The sequence below is a fragment of the Artemia franciscana genome, chromosome 9, assembly GCF_032884065.1.
Source record: "Artemia franciscana chromosome 9, ASM3288406v1, whole genome shotgun sequence".
NCBI classification, from domain to species: Eukaryota; Metazoa; Arthropoda; class Branchiopoda; order Anostraca; family Artemiidae; genus Artemia; species Artemia franciscana.
Genome location: NC_088871.1, coordinates 5,560,992 through 5,577,618, shown reverse-complemented (window position 1 = coordinate 5,577,618; position 16,627 = coordinate 5,560,992). Strand labels below are relative to the sequence as shown.

Here is a 16,627-nt window from a genome sequence, read left to right as displayed (position 1 = left end):
ACAATGATTGCTTATATATAATTAAATATATACAACAAATTTAACAAAAGTAAAGAGCGAAGCTATGTCTTGAGCAGAATAAAACAAAACTACCAGATATTACAATGAACAATAAAATAAAAATTAGAAGAAATAGATATTAGACTTTTAAAAAAAAAACAATTATGAACTTATAATGTTCTAAAGATAAAACAGATATTGTACTCAGACTCAAGACGAAAAGAAATTAATATATATAAGTGTAAGGTAGAATGTAAGGTAAAACGTAAAAGGCATCAAAAAAGGTACGATGTGCTGTAATAGTATATTAAGAAGTCAGCTTAGGGATGTTAAAAAGATCCAAGTAGTTAAAGAGGTCTCAGGGATAAAATTTTTAGGTGTGATGCACTATGGATCTGAGGTTTCGGGCAATGTGGAAGAATATAGGCTAGAAACAGTGCAATTAGAATATCATACGGGGTGGCTATGGATAAGTAAGTATACAAATAGTTTAGTAGTTAGAGGTGATTTAGGTTTGTTTTCTTTAAGAGCCTGTAGACTAATTATCATGCTTAGGCTTTGGGAAAAAAATTAGTCTCTGGGTCAAAGAAAAAAGTTAATCGGGAGGGTAAGATCAAAGGCTGGTGCTTCTTTTTGTCCTATGTGTGGAGGTTTAGATGAGAGCGTATATCAACTGATGTCTGATAATGAGGAACTGAGGGATTGGAGACTTGAAGTGTTTTGCAGGGGGGATTATTATTTTGAGTGGTTGGTGAGAGTGTGCGCGGATGAGTGTTTTACGGGAATCAGAAGCTTGGCACTATTCCTTCGTCTCGCAATGAATCATAGAACTAAATTACTGTAGGATTATGTTAGGATTTGTGCAATTTCTTTGTAATTGTTCTTTGTTTATATTTTTGCCATGGCCTATGGGCTTTTAGCGCAAATAAATTGTGTTCTATAATTCTATTCTATATGGTCTTGGAGGTTGTCCCCCTCTTTCTCTAGTCATATTAATAAAAACAAATATTAAAAGACCGATATTACACCTAAAAGAAACAGATATTAGACTTAATAAAAAACGAAACCAATAATAGGCTTATGATGTTCCAAAAAAAACTGATAATTAACTAATCATAGCAAACAGAATTAACTAGATATTTGAACTAAGAAGTCGTCCCCCTTGCACCCCAATTATAGCACGAGTGTCATTCACACTTTACTGACGGGAATATGTATTTTAAGCGATGATAGATCACAAGCAAAATAAAAAAAATGAATGTTTCGTCACATAAAATTTAAAGGTCGTATCAAGTGTGAAAGATTTAGGCCTACCAGATCTTAGCTCCCACTCCCCTCGCCCAAAGTTAAATTCTACTTGTAAAAAAGCTACAAAATTAAAATAAACAAATTCTGATCCGTCTTGTAAAGTTTTTTTTTTTGTAAATATTCACCCCCTAAACAAATCATACCCCCTACTCCGATAAAACTCCCAGCTATGGCCTTATAAAAATTAAACTGTTCAAACTAGATATAGTATTTAATGAAATGTAAATTAAAATTTGTAAAACTAAACAAGTGGGAAAGAAAACACTTTTTTATTATGGCACTTGGTATTTACCAAGTGACATATAGCGTCGCAAATTCTGTCGGTTTGTTTGTCGGTCTGTCTGTCACAGTTTTGCTAGTTTAGGCACATCCAGAAAAGCTAGAACGATGAAATTTGGCAGGCGCATGAGGGACCAGACACGATTAAATTATAAATAGTCATTTTACCGATTCTACCATCAGGGGGGAGAGTGGGGGACGGTTAATTTGGAAAAAATAAAAAAATTAGGTATTTTTAACTTACGAATCGATGATTGGATGTTAATGAAATTTGAGATTTAGAAGGATATCGTATCTCAAAGCTCTTTTTTTTTAAATCCCCACAGGATCCGGTGACATTAAGGGAAGTTGGAGGGAGAAGCGTAAAATCTTGGAAAACGCTTAGAGTGGAGGGATCGGGATGAAACTTGGTGGGAAGACTAAGCACAAGTCTTAGATACGTGACTGACATAACTGGAACGAATCCAATCTGTTTGGGATGTTGGGGGGGGGGGTAACTTGGAAAATTAGAAAAAATGAAGTATTTGTAACTTACGAACGAGTGACCAGATCTTAATAAAATTTGATATTTATTAGGATTTTGTGCTTCAGAGCTCTTACTTTAAATCTCGACCAGAGCAAGTGACATTGGGAAGATGTTGGAGGGGAACTGGAAATCTTGGAAAATGTGAGAATTGAGGTATCCTTATCTTACGAATGGGTGATCGGATCTTAATGAAACTTGATATATAGAAAGATCTTATGTTTCACATGCTCCATTTCAATTCGAATCGGATCCGGGGACATAAGAGATCGGAGGGGGGAAAAGAAATCTTAGAAACCGGAAATTTTGGAAAACGCTTAGAGTGGAGAGATCGAGATTAAACCTGATAGGAAGAATAAGCACAAGTTCTAGATACGTGATTGACATAATTGGAACGGACCCGCTCTCTTTGGGGGGAGTTGGGGAGATTTCCAGTGCTTTTACGTGTTCGGTGCTTCTGGAGGTCTTAGGATGATGAAAATTGGTAGGCGTGTCAGGGACCTGCACAAACTGATAGTAGTCCTTTCCCTGATTCGACCATCTCGGGGGCTGGAGGGAGAGGAAAAATTGAAAAAATGAGGTATTTTTAACTTCCAAATTGGTGATCGGATCTTAATGAAACTTGATATTTAGAAGGACCTCGTGTTTCAGAACTCTTATTTTAAATCCCGACCGTATACGGGAAATCTTGGAAAACACTTAGAGTGGAGAGATCGGGATGAAACTTGGTGAGAAGAATAAGCACAAGTCCTAGATACGTGATTGACATAACCAGACTAAATCTGCCCTCTTTGGGGGCGTTGGGGGGGGGTTAATTCGGAAAAATTAGAAAAATTTAGGTGTTTTTAACTTAAGAACGGGTGACCGGATCTTAATTAGAAATTTCATATTTAGAAGGAACTCATGTCTCAGAGCTCTTATTCTATATCCCGACCAGATCTGGTGACATTGGGGGGATTTGGAGGGAAAACCGGAAATCTTCGAAAACGCTTAGGACAGATCAGGATGAAACTTGGTGGGTAGGATAAGCTAATGTCGTAGATACGTGATTGTTGTAACCGAACTGGATCCGCTCTCTTTGGGGGAGTTAGGGGGGAGGTCCAGTGGTTTGGCGATTTCGGTGCTTCTGGACATGATATGACGATGAAAATTGGTAGGAGTGACAAGGATCTGCACAAATTGACTTGATAAAGTCATTTTCCCCGGTTCGACCATTTGGGAGGCTGAAGGGACAGGAAAATTAGAAAAATGAGGTATTTTTAACTTACGAGTGGGTGATCGGATCTTAATGAATTTTGATATTTAGAAGGACCTCGTAACTCAGAGCTCTTATTTTAAATCCCGACTGGCATTAAGCCTCTGATTTTCCTGTTAAATCAACCTATTGATTCTTAGAATTTTGATAGAGCTCATGCCATATGAGCTCTTGGCTCTCCCGACCTCGTCACAAGTACCATATGAGCTCTTACCTCTTTTTTTTAAACCTTGCTTAGTCCTGGGACGTCATTTTTCTTTGTTGAGTTGCTGTTGAGGTTATAACAAACAAAAACCAAATTAATTATTACATTGAATATTTAATTGAACTAAAAAAATTGAAAACTAAAATCACAATAACAATCAAGATCCAGCAAATGAAAATATACACTCTAAAAAAACTGTTTATGTCTAAATTCTTCTTTTTTTTGTCTATTTCATTTAAAAATTTATTGCAATGATGCCTAAATTTCATTTTTAAAACGAATAGTTTGAATTTTTGAAGAAATCTATTTCAATCTTTCAAGTGAATTTTTACAATGAAAAAGCTATTCAGCTCTTTTATGCATTTTAAAGGAATATGTTCAGAATAAAGAAAAAGTATTATAAGAACTTCGTTTGTATCAGCTCGATGGAACTAGATTGATATTATAAAATATAGTTGCATTAACAAGAGCTTTCGTGAATCTATTTATTTCTCAATTTTGTAATGTTAAAAAAGAGAAAACTGAAAATGTATAATGCCCCTTCTAGTAAAGCCCGAATGACACTCATACCATAATTGCAGAGCAAAAGGGACGACTTCCCAGTCTAATTATCTAATTATTTCTGTTGGTTCTCAGTTTGAGTTGAACATCCGTTCATTTTTCAGTACATTATATGCTCATTATTAGTTCCATTTTTTTATTAAGCCTAATATCTATTTCTTTTAACTTTCAAAAGTGTCTTTTAATGCCTGTTTTATTTTAGCTTTAATTGCAGTATAATGGGGACAACTTCCAAGATCTTATATCTAACACTTTCTGTTCGTTTTGAATTTAAGTTGAATACCAGCCTCGAATCTCTGTTCGGTTTTAATTCATTCCTATAAAAATAAAATATAAAAAAGACAGAAAATGAACGAGAAGACGTCTTGATGATAATGGTTGAGTAATTTATGATTTTATTCAAAGATCCTTGTTGAATGATCAATTAATATTCACGTTTCACTAAGGGCCCAAATAAAAAAAAAAGAAAAATTCTGATTTAATGCAAAAAGGAAATTTCTGAATCTACACCTTTTTCAGTTGCCTTGTAAGTAAAAAGTGAATTAATAAAAGCATTTAGTATATTCCAAAGCTTATATTTTTTGGCACTTTTACCCTAAGAAGTATTTAAACATTCCTTTTGTCACTGCATTGTCATAGTTGTCAAATAGACTACAGATTTGATTCTAAATTAATTACTCGTCAGTCTAAGTAGCGCTTTTAATAATAATATAAATAGCGCTATAAAATTGTCTTTGAATGTTCACTATGAGCAAATTTCTGGGTGTTAAAACATTACATATTTCATCTTCCTTTCAAAAAAAAAATACAATTGAAATTACAGTTTACAGCTTTTTGCGTAAGACTTATAGAATAATCAAAATTGTCATTAAGAACAAGATGATCCTGCAAATTATTAGGTATTTTGATTTCTTCTCGTTTCAACATAAGTTACTAGACAACATGATTAATTAGAATGGAATAAATTGAAACATAAACTACTTTAAATTAAAATTGGATTTCAAATTGGAGAGTAATTTTCATACCTTAAGAATTTTTTTAAAGTCTTCAAAAATGCCAAGAAGAAAGCTGCAGTACCTCATTTACGCCATATCCATATTCAAGTCCTCCATATCTCTTTACAAAAAATTTATAGAAAGAAGAAAATACAATATGATATAGTATATGCGTATTATGTAGCTAAATGGGCATCAGAAATAAAATGAAATTTTTTTTTCGAGTATTGTTATATTCTTACTTTAATGAAAACATTTCTTCTTTCGAGCTTAATGCTCCTGTTTCTCATAACATATAGGCTATGAGGCGAGGGTAAGGGCAAGATTATAAGGGATCACAAGAGTTGCTAGAAGGTTGACATCCAAGAAATCCTGGTTACTGGACTTTTTAACTATGCTGAACAAAATGTTTACCTCAAAATATTTACTGGATGTATTTGGGGAACTGGATAGGCGTGGTAGGGGGGCTGGTTGCCCTCCGATTCCAATTAACTCTTAAAAGGGCACTAGAAATTTCATTTGAAATACAATCAATTTTTATTCAAATTTATTGCTGATGCTCTATTTTGACAATCTGTAAGAATATACTGTTATCAGATTTAGTACAATTTTCCCCTCAATCTTTCATCAAAATTACACTTCAATATCCTCAGCCTTGGTAATGCTCGCTACAGAAGCGGTTTCTATAGTGGTAGTAGTAGCAGTAGTGGTATTGGTGTTCAAATGGTGCCTTTTGGTCAATTGATCTTGCCCTTTAAGCATTCCTTGGAAGTTATAACTGAATACCCTAATCTATGCGGAAGATACAATCTTTCAATTTGTATCATTATTCAATTTAAAACTTTCCTCAATATTCTGTAAAATTTTCATATTCGCACGTGTATCCTTAATAGTAGTAGTGGTAATAGTCAGAGCAATAGTGGCAGGAGTAGTGTTGTATTAGTAGTATTAGTAACAGTAGAAGCAGTAGTATCAATAACAGTAGTCATATGCACATGTTCCCTTTTGGCCAGTTCAACATCCCCTCATTATGCTCAGGAAGTTCCAGCTAGACAAGCCGTTCCAAAGACATTACCGATGCACCCTTTTGACAATCTGTATGCACATAGTACATTTTGATTTAGTTCAACTGTCCCCTTAACATTTCCTCGAATTTTACTTCAGTGCCTTCAGACTTGGTAGTACTCGCTACAAAAGCAGTATGTGTAGGGGTAGCAGTTTTAGTAGTTGAAGTAATGGCAAAAGTAGTAGTATATTGCGAATATTGTATTTTTGGTCAATTTGTCGCCCCCTTTCCATCTCCTGCAAGTTCTAAATTAATTCACTCAGTCATTTACGAAATTTTCAATTTCCAACCAAAGGAGCCTCTTTCAACGTTTGTTCGGCCAAACCTCTCAACAAAGACCCTCGAGTATGTAAGCAATGGGCAACTTGCATAAGTTACTGCCGTTGCTCCTGGGACTGGGGGAATTTATCTACCCCTGAGTTATAATTATTTGGCCTTTGGACTATTTCGAACAAAATGACAATAAAAGAATTTGGATGACTATAAAATAATTTGGCCCTTGGAGAACAGAGGGCATGAGGGAACAGTTGCCCTCCTATCACTTTTGACTTTTAAGAAGGGCACCATAAATTTCAATTTCCGATCCAATGATCCTCTTCTAGAGTTTATTTGACCACCCTTTCCAAAAGAACCTTATATGCCCCTGGGGCACAGGTTACAACTCTTCCCCAAGGCTCTGGGAATTGTAGCAGCCCCGGAGGCGTTGTTTTATGATTTTCCTACTATTTTGAAAAACAAATTCTCAAACATTGAAATCAAATGCATTTTGGGAAAAAGATGGCTTATGGGGGAATCAAATTGCCTATGATCACTTTTGACCTTAAAAGGGGCACTATAACTTCCAAATTCCAATTGAATGAGCCCTCTCAAAAGCTTATACGACCACCCCAGCCATAAAACCTTGTAGGTTAATAATGGGGAACAAAAATAAATAATAGCCTTTGCCTTGAGGGCTGTGGAGGGGGATGGGCTGAATTACTCCTAAGACTTAATTACTGGACTTTTTAACTATTTCAAAATTTTGATTAAATGTGTTTAGGGACATGATGGGCGTGGGAGGGGAGGCTGGTCGTCCCCAAATCATTTTTGAGTCTTAAAAAGGGCAATAGAACTTACAATTTCCAATCAAGTGCTTTTTCCCAAATTTCTACGACAACTCCTTCTGTATGAAGTGCATTGGTGAAAAAAAATCATTAATACATTTTTCCCCCTTCGCACTTTACTTAGGCAGCGCTATTGCGTTGCCTATGATTGTCTATAAGCAACCATAAAGCTGGAGAAAGTTTTTTACGCAAAAAAACTTAATTCTACCAGTGAGGGAAAATAGTATGCAAATATTTGTAAGTGTTTGCTGCTGACAACATGAGAACTTCACAACACCCAAATTAAAATCATTAAGTAGTGAAAAAATGTTCTTTTTTTAACTTCTAAACAAATATTGGTAATCAGTGCTGCAAATTGTTATGTATTTCGTATTTACAAGTCAACATATGCATTACCAGGAGCTTATATTGACCATAACAAGCTCCCATTTCTGCTATTGAAATCTTTCCCCAGAATGATGTTTGAATGGCCTTAATAATAAAACTGTCAACCACACCTGCATGTATAACTTATAACTAAAAATCACATGTCTTTAAAGCAAAATTTTTCTTACGTTTTTGAATTTTAAATCTTTGATCTCCTCTCCAAATCCAGGTACAATCTCAGAGAGATTTTTTGTTCCTAAGCCAATCATCTTTGAACGTTGCACAGAAAACTAAATCGCCGTTTTCTTTTTCTATAGGAGATTACAATGTGAACTTGACCCTTTTAAAAGATAAAGAAGCTTAAGGATGAGGACTATAATAAAGGCAGTATGAATATTGAAATCTGTTGACAGATTAGACTTTTAGACTGTGTAAAGAATTAAATGAAAACACAATTTTTCCAGTGGTGTTATTTTTTATATTGAAGTATTTTTACCAGTTTTTATTATTTGTTACAGATAAAAATAAAGAGCAAAAACAAAAATTAAAATGTAAAGAAGTTATTCAGTATATGAGGGGACTGCTCAGTCCTACACACTATAAATCTTACGACACTTTAAAAAATTATTTGTTGTCCAAGAAGACTAATAAAGATTTGGGACAAAAGTAAAAATTTAGCTGAAAGATTAGGGGAGTTGAAGAGAGAAGCAAGTAAGGAGCGACATAATAACTGAAAACGAACATAAATCTGTCTCCTTTTTTTTTTTTTTTTTTTTTTTTTTTTTTTTTTTTTTTTTTTTTTTTTTTTTTTTTTTTTTTTTTTTTTTGTGTTTGTGCTGTAGCATTGGTGATTTCTCTTTTCATGATATTATTCCAGGTTGGATCCAGTGCTGGTGGAGAAAATTTTTTTAGTTTTCTCCCCGACAGACCTTTACCCTGGTCCAGGTTTTTAACCTGATATTGTTAATTATTGGTGAGATGGCACTTATGCAAATTTCATGTTCTTTCATCTTTTTGCTTATGTATTTATTGACCTATTGACCTATTGACCTTGGCATGTTTTCTGGACTTTGATTGTTGGATTTTGATTTGGATGTTGGTTTGTTTTGGATTTATTTTCAATAACTTTTTATGCAACAAAACACAAATATTAGCCTCGGAACTCGGAACGATTTTTTGAAAGTTAGTAAGTGTAAGAGTCGTTGTTTTCTTTGCCAAGATCATTTTGTCCCACGGACTTCTGTTAAAAGTACATTGTATAATAAAAATTTTGCATGCAAGTTACGTGGTAATGTTAATTGTAGAACAACCAATGTAATTTACCTATTAGAATGTAATAAATGCTGCCTACAATATGTGGGGGAAACAACTAATAATATATATAAAAGATTTTCTGGACACAAGACAACAGTTAATAATGAAAAAACTAATAACTATCTAGTTCAACATTGTAGTAATGGTAAATGTTCCATATCAGATATAACTGTCACAATTTTAGAAAATTTAGAATTAGAAAATTTAAATAAAGAAGAGAAGAATAATAGACTACGTAAACAGGAGGATTTCTGGATCCATACTCTTGGTACAGCTTATCCTTTTGGGTTAAATGATCGTGTAGCAAAATATGGTGACATGTCTCATGTTGTTGTTAAATGTATTGATGGTTTTATGGACCATCCTTCTTTTACTTGTCCTACCAAACGTAAAAAACGATCGAGAGGACATAGGAAAAATAATAGAAAAAATGAATTAGATGTACATATGCTTTCTATAGATCTATGCCAGCTACTTGAATCTAGGGGTATGATTTCTGTAATAAAGTGTCTAAATAATTTATCCAAGAGGAATTTAATCAAACTTTTCTGGATTGTGAAGAATAATACAGCTCTTGATTATAATTTTAAAGTAATATGTGATACAATTTGCATTCTATCTAAAACGAAATTTATTTCAAAAAAGAAAAAGTTCGATAAGATTAGTAATAAGGATAACAGATTATATTTACCTATTAATTTTACTTGTAAGCAGATTGAAGATATTAATTTACCAGAAATTTTAAATCAGCGGCATGTGAAACAGGCCCTTCCTAGTAATTTAAATTATAATGATAGTCCAGTTTTAACTTATAAATTTTCAAAAACTATTGGGCAAATTATTTTTAATTATAATTTAATACTAAAAAAACTAGATAGCGATATAAATTGGAAACCGGTTTGTAATTGTAAGCAACTTGGCCCATTTGTAAATCCTACTTACAAACATGTTATAACAGGGGACTTGTCAATAATAAAGCAAGATGATCTTCAAATTATAATGAATAAAGGGGCAAATTTCCGTCTTTCTCATCATCTGAAACCATCGAGTGTTCTTGATGGCTTGGAAAATGATTTTGATTTATTTATTGATAAGTGGTGTAAGAAAGAGAATAAAAATAAAGAGAGTTTTCAAAGTTGGAAGAATTTAATTATTAGTAGAGTAAGAAATAAAATATATTCTAACTTAAAAAATAGTAACACTAAATCATTATTTTATAATGCGAAGATTAAACAAGCAATTGCTAATCTAAAGAATGAATTTGTAATTGTGCCAGTGGATAAAGCTAATAATAATTTTGCCATAATTTGTCAGAAGCTGTATTGTGATATCTTAAAAAGGGAGTTAGGCACAACTAATGTTTATGAAAAGGTAAATATAGAGGATGAGAATTTAATTGAAAAGACTGAAGAAATACTTTTTAAAAATTTTAATATTAAAATAAATGACAATGATAAAAAGTTCCCTTTCCTATATTGGACTGTAAAATTTCATAAGAATCCCCCTAAACCACGGTTTATTGCTGGAGCAGCTAAATGTCCAACCCGCATTGCTGCTACTGACCTCTCTTTAATTTTAAAGGAAATTGTAAATAAACTTAAAACCTATTGTTCTGGTATTAAAAAATTTTCGAATTTTAATCCATATTGGAGTGTTAATAATTCACTGCAGGTGATAGATTCTTTAACAATGGTTTCAGCTAAAAGAATTGAGTCTTTCGATTTTGCGACAATGTATACTAATTTATCACTCAATTTAGTGTTAGATAATTTAAAAACTGTTATAAAGAAATCTTTCCTCTTATCTAGTAAAAGGTTCTTAAAAATAGACAGTTATAATAAAAAAGCCATATGGACAAACTGCTTTAATACTACAGTTAACTTGAGATGTTACAGCTTGGATATGATTTTTGAGTTATTGGAATTTGTTTTATACAATACTTATATAAGATTTGGGGGTGATTTGTACAAGCAAATTATGGGAATTCCCATGGGGGGGAATGCCAGCCCATTTATAGCTGACTTGTTTTTAAGTCAACTAGAATATAAATATATGATGGATAAGAATAATCCAATTAATTTAAAACATGCTTTGTCAAATAATAAAAGATATTTAGATGATATTTTGGTCTTAAATTGTAAGGATTTCATTGATATTTCTAAAAATATATATCCATCAGAGCTTATTCTTGAGCCTAGTCATGGCGCTGGTCATGAAGATCATTTCTTAGATTTAAATATTAATATTTGTGATAATAATAAATTAAGTTTTAAAATGTATAATAAAACGGATGATTTTGATTTTGAAGTGATTAGTTTCCCATTCCCTGAAAGTAATATACACTCAAATATCACATATTCAGCGTTTTTCTCACAGTTACTTCGTTATGCAAGGATTTGTAGTAATTATATTGATTTTAAAAATAGATGTAAAATCTTAAGCCAAAAATTGATATCAAGAGGTTTTTCTGCAAATAAATTAACTTGGCAATTTAAAAAATTTAGTTTTCATTATAACGAACTTTTAAATAAATATCAAAAGAATTATCTAGAAATACTTAAAGAAATTTTTGACTAATTTCGGAGGTTCGAGAAATGTTGTCACAGCGCCATTTATTTTGAATTGTGTTTCTATTTGAGCGGAATTTTTAAAAAATTAGCCACATGGTAAAGATGAATTATATAATTGTTTAGTTCATTCAGGTTTTTTGCAATGTGTTAATATTTGTGATTTGGTAAATTTTATAATATTTAGTTTACCTATTGTTGCTAAAGGGAGGGATATATTAACAGGATAAGCTTGTTTTGGTTTTACTTGGTTGTTTTACATTTGCTGTTTTTTTCATAGACATGTATTTTGGGGGTGATACCTGACGCGGGGATGCCATGGATATTCTGTGGTAGCCACAACACTGTGCTGGGTAGAGAATTTAGAGTGGCGAAACCCTATATAGGCCAGTGTATTCTCCTGATGAGCCCTTATGTTGGGTGTTGCCTCTGAATTATTTGTCTATATTATTTTTTCTATGGTTTGGTAAATGACGACTTATACTTATTGACGACATGACTGCCTGTCCATGGATTATTCTTTATGGTTGATTGTGTGTGGCTATGCTGTTTGACCTATGTGATTGTATGGATGAGTAGGGTTAAGGCCTCATTCAAGTGCTGGTCTATATTAATCACTAATTTAGGAAAACAGTCTTCCTTTTCTCCTTCTGTCTCCTTTTTTTTTTTTTTTTTTTTTTTTTTTTTTTTTTTTTTTTTTTTTTTTTTTTTTTTTTTTTTTTTTTTTTTTTTTTGTGTTTGTGCTGTAGCATTGGTGATTTCTCTTTTCATGATATAAGAAGATGCCAGAAGTAAAGAGGGACTGGTTAAACTAACCTTTAAACTTACAACGATATCAACAAATCCAAATCTCAATGGAGATACAAATTACCGTTTAGAATACTCGAGGCACAAGACCCAAAGGATTACAGTACTTATTTATATACAGGAGAATGTTGCAAAAATCAAAGCTAAACGTGAATAATTTTTCTGGGTCCCATGCTCTGGGATAATCGTGTGAAGGACAAACGTCAATATCAAATGAAGATCAATCTTGGATATATAGCTCAAGGAGTAAGGTTTGGATGAAATAAGTGTTAATTCCAATGCAGGGTATAAATAGCGAATAGGGCTACTGGGCACAGGTGTGAAATAAATATGAAGTGACAGGTAATGAGAGAGAATATCTTCATGAGACTTTCTTTCATGGCTTTTCAAAGGGGTTCCTCCCTCAAGAAGAGGCCCAACACCCTTTAGAATTGATAGAATGGATCCCAGGTAAAGTTTTGTGGACTCCTCTTATGAGTTGTGAACGCCCCTTTTTCATCCGTTGAGTCTCTTGTAGACCCATTGGGGTCCACCCTGACCACTTTGTGAATTACTGGTCTAAACGTGGATGGTTAAACAATTAACGATTTCGAGAATTATTGCACACACAAAAATATCCCTCCGCTCACATATAACCAGCTATTGCTGAGATACATATTAATTGGCTAAGCTAAAATAAACTCAGTCTTTTATGCCCAAGGCACACTATAGTCACATTTTTTGACGAAATTACGCACTCACACAAAACTACGCACGAAATAAGCAACAATTGTGTATGGCGGCAGTAATTTCTGAACAGAGAGTCAGAGTTCGGCCATAATTTTTCGGATTTAGAAAAGATGGAAGCTTGAAAAAGTAGTTCTTTCCATCTTTGGTACGGACCTGACAGAATTGGTGGATAGGAATTAGTGGTGTTACAAGCTCTTCATGGAAATTTATTTCGCTACAAAATTTCCACATCTGAAATGCACATCTGACGTTAAAACCAAGAAAAATGTTTAGGTGTTATTAAAACTGAGTATTTTCTCTACAGATGCGAGTATGGCGTGGTTCGGGCATCAAACTTCCACCCGCTGTGGTATTTTACGTGTATGGTGAATACACGCGGTATGGTTATTTTGACTGCCCTCGAAATGTGTTTCAAATTAGCTTTTCCTATTATTATTATTATTATTCTTTTATTTCCCGTCAAAAAAGGCGCAATAGTATTAATCAGAAAAAAAAACAAAAAAGACAAAAAAGAGACAAATAAAGAGAAAAAAAAGGACCCACATATATTGAAAATTCAAATACATGAAAAAAAACTTTTAATTACATTAATACGAACAAACTATGGTGAATAAAATGATGACTGTGGATGATGAAAATCTCTTTGAGAACGGGATAGAGATTTTTAAGTGTGGCAGATAAATGTACCAATTGGAAGGGTTAGGTATGCAAGATCGTCTGCGGGTTTGATTAGAGAACCATCCAGATTTAGGAGAGAAGTTGAGAGATTTCGCCAGTTTAAAAGTACAACTTCGATTTTCTCAGGATTAAAAGACAGGCTGATTTTTGAACATTCATCTTTGAAGATATTGCAGCCCTGCTCAATGCGCTGGATCGTACAGCTGAGATTCAAGATGTCACTATAACAAATAAGAAACACATCGATTCGTGCAAGAATGTAAGAAGGAAGACATTTTGCCTGAGCGTCCAGGACACTACTATTGAACAAGGCTGGGGAAGTGGTAGCTCCCTATCTAGTCCCTTTCTTAGCGGAGATGAGGTACTGGGGTATCACTGGCATATTCGAGAGATTCGAAGAGTCTGGCCTCACACGAGAATTAATGCAGTTGCACTGGGATTGATGAAGAGCCGACTGCAGGGGTAAGCGGGATGGGAGTTTTAAACGCACTCTAATACTCAATTACAAATCCTTCAGAACACGGTCAACTGACGGGTTGACGCCTCACTTTGCCGTACGAAGAAGCATGGACGGAAGAATTGCAGAGTTGAAAGCACGTTTGACGTCATGTCCAACAAGGATCATGCTGTTTCCCGAAGATTCAGCGTCGGCGAGGGCAGTAAAAACTGCTGTAAGAGCATGGAAAAAAGCCAAGAGTAGCCTGAATACTGAAAACATGGGGCAACATGACATTCCAGTCGTAGCTCATCAGTAAAAAGGAGCTCGGAAAGCTTAGAGAGCGTAGTTGAGACGGTAATGGGACGGAAGGAGGAACATTGCGACTTCCATTTTCCCTTTTTGGTAATCGGAGTCAGACCAAAAATCCAGAATGAGAAGGAACAATGCTTTTACCATATATCTTTTGCATGAGAAGGCTGAGGTGACGTACCAGTACATAACTTCCGTTAATGACGTGTGGAGTGGTCACCTTGTCTATCCCATAAGACGCTTCCTTTTTGAGTCGAGATATGGCTTTTATGACTACGTCACAAGTAACAACAAAATCAAGGTCAGGAGATTCATCGATGAAGTTATAAAGCACTTCATAGAATTGTAACTCTAAAACAGTATCAGGCTCAGAAAATTTATTGGAAAATTGGGATACCCATTAGGACAAAGGAATATCCTTCGGGTCTGGCAAATTGGAGAACATAGTACGAGGTAATAGCTTCCACAGTAGATCAGGTGAATTCTTGACCTTCTCGGAATAAAGCATTTGCATTTTAGATTGATGAAGGGTAAGTTCCTTACTTAAACTTAGCCTGGTCATAAGATTCAGACAGCGATAGATTTCTTTACCAGCCAGGAACTTGGGTGCTAACCCCGATTTTTTTTTTTTAAGAGGAACTACCCTTTTTTTTTGAGCACACAAAAGTGCATGACAGATTTCTGCAGAATAGATATCAAGAGTTAATATAACTTCATTAATGTGTTTAATGGAAGATTTTTGCAAAAGATTAAATGGAACCCCGTTCTTGTTAAGGATGCTATAAGAAGTTTCAATGCATCGATTTTTTTCGAGTCGCGGCAAGTATACCACTTATGCCGGTGAACAATGTGAGCTTAGAACTCTGGAGACTGAAAACTTTTAAAACTAGAAGCAATAGGAAGATGGTCTGAAATTTGAAATTTAGAACATACTTCAATACAAAGTATATCAAGATTAAATGACACAACATGATCAAAATTAGATGCGCAAGAGGAAGAACAAATGTAAACAAACCTAGCGGATTTCTGTTGAACTTTGAAATCGTAGCCAAATATTCCGTATAGTAAAGAAGTACGGATAGGAGCTGAAGACAAACCGCAATTTACATCGCAATTTGAATCACCTAAGATTAAACACGGGATTTACAGTTCAAGAACATCACGAAGGCATGACTTAAGTTTACTGACTGCTAATGCAAAATCTCTCTCCAAATCTTTATCTTTGTAATCAGTGTCTAAATTCATATTTATTACTGCGCACTCACCTACTCGCACATCTAAAAATCCATCACTAGAAAAGAAAACACTAGAATTCAGATTCGTTGCTACATAAGTAGCAATACCACCCGAATCTCTGCCTTTTTATACTGTGACAAGTGAGACCAGACAGTTTACATGTAGCCTAATGCAGAACACGTTCCGAACACATGGTTCATCCCTGGTGGAAATGACCTGTAGAGCCACAGGGAGAGCACAGTTCTGCCTCCTTACAATCAGCAGCAATATATCCTTGTTGATGGCATCTGAAGCAACGCCTGGATATGAATATGAATTCCTCGACAGCTAAGTTCTCATAACCCACTTTCACAGAATTTTTCCAAAAAGAACCGAGATCACTCAAAGTAAAATCTTGTAGACACGTGACTTACTACACTTCAAAGCTTTGACAAATTTTGGAATAATTTTCTCTAGATCTTTTTCGTTCATTTCTGTCGATGCGCCTTTTATTACACCGATGAAAGTGATAGATTTTACACAGGCTAAAAGGCCAGGTTGAGACTTTTTCATCTAGTTAGCAATTGAGGAGGCAGCGGGTTTACTTTTTACGAAAACTTTCCCTTCTGATGAGAAACATTTGCCCTCTAAAATCTCATTTGAAGCTTCAGGAAATATTTTATCAATAAATAATCCCTTAATAGTTTAGATGAAAGATTGGACGGACAATTTTTAACACAACAGCACAGGTAGGGAGCTTGGATTGGTGATTGGCGTAAGACGGCAGATTGGAAGGGGGCCTGTAAGAGGTTGCCTGCTTTGCGAAGTTACTGTCGAATTTACATATATTATACATACATTTACATATGTATGTATATAGTACACCGAATTCATTGCTGGGCACCAGC

At 34.3% G+C, this 16,627-nt stretch overlaps 1 protein-coding gene across 2 annotated transcripts in view; it reads right to left on the bottom strand.

The window, feature by feature from the left end:
• LOC136030926 (uncharacterized) overlaps nt 1-16,627 on the bottom strand; it is a 73,175-nt gene that overhangs the window by 43,484 nt on the left and 13,064 nt on the right. Inside the window, exons 1-2 of one of the 2 annotated variants that reach the window (XM_065710033.1) lie at nt 15,520-15,677; nt 7,850-8,001 (exon numbers count right to left, since the gene is read on the bottom strand). In XM_065710033.1, the coding sequence (XP_065566105.1) occupies nt 7,850-7,930 (81 nt within the window). In that variant the 5' untranslated portion in view covers nt 7,931-8,001; nt 15,520-15,677. Of the gene's footprint in view, nt 1-7,849; nt 8,002-15,519; nt 15,678-16,627 lie in introns of those variants that run through there. The other variant, XM_065710034.1, reaches the window with a different exon arrangement.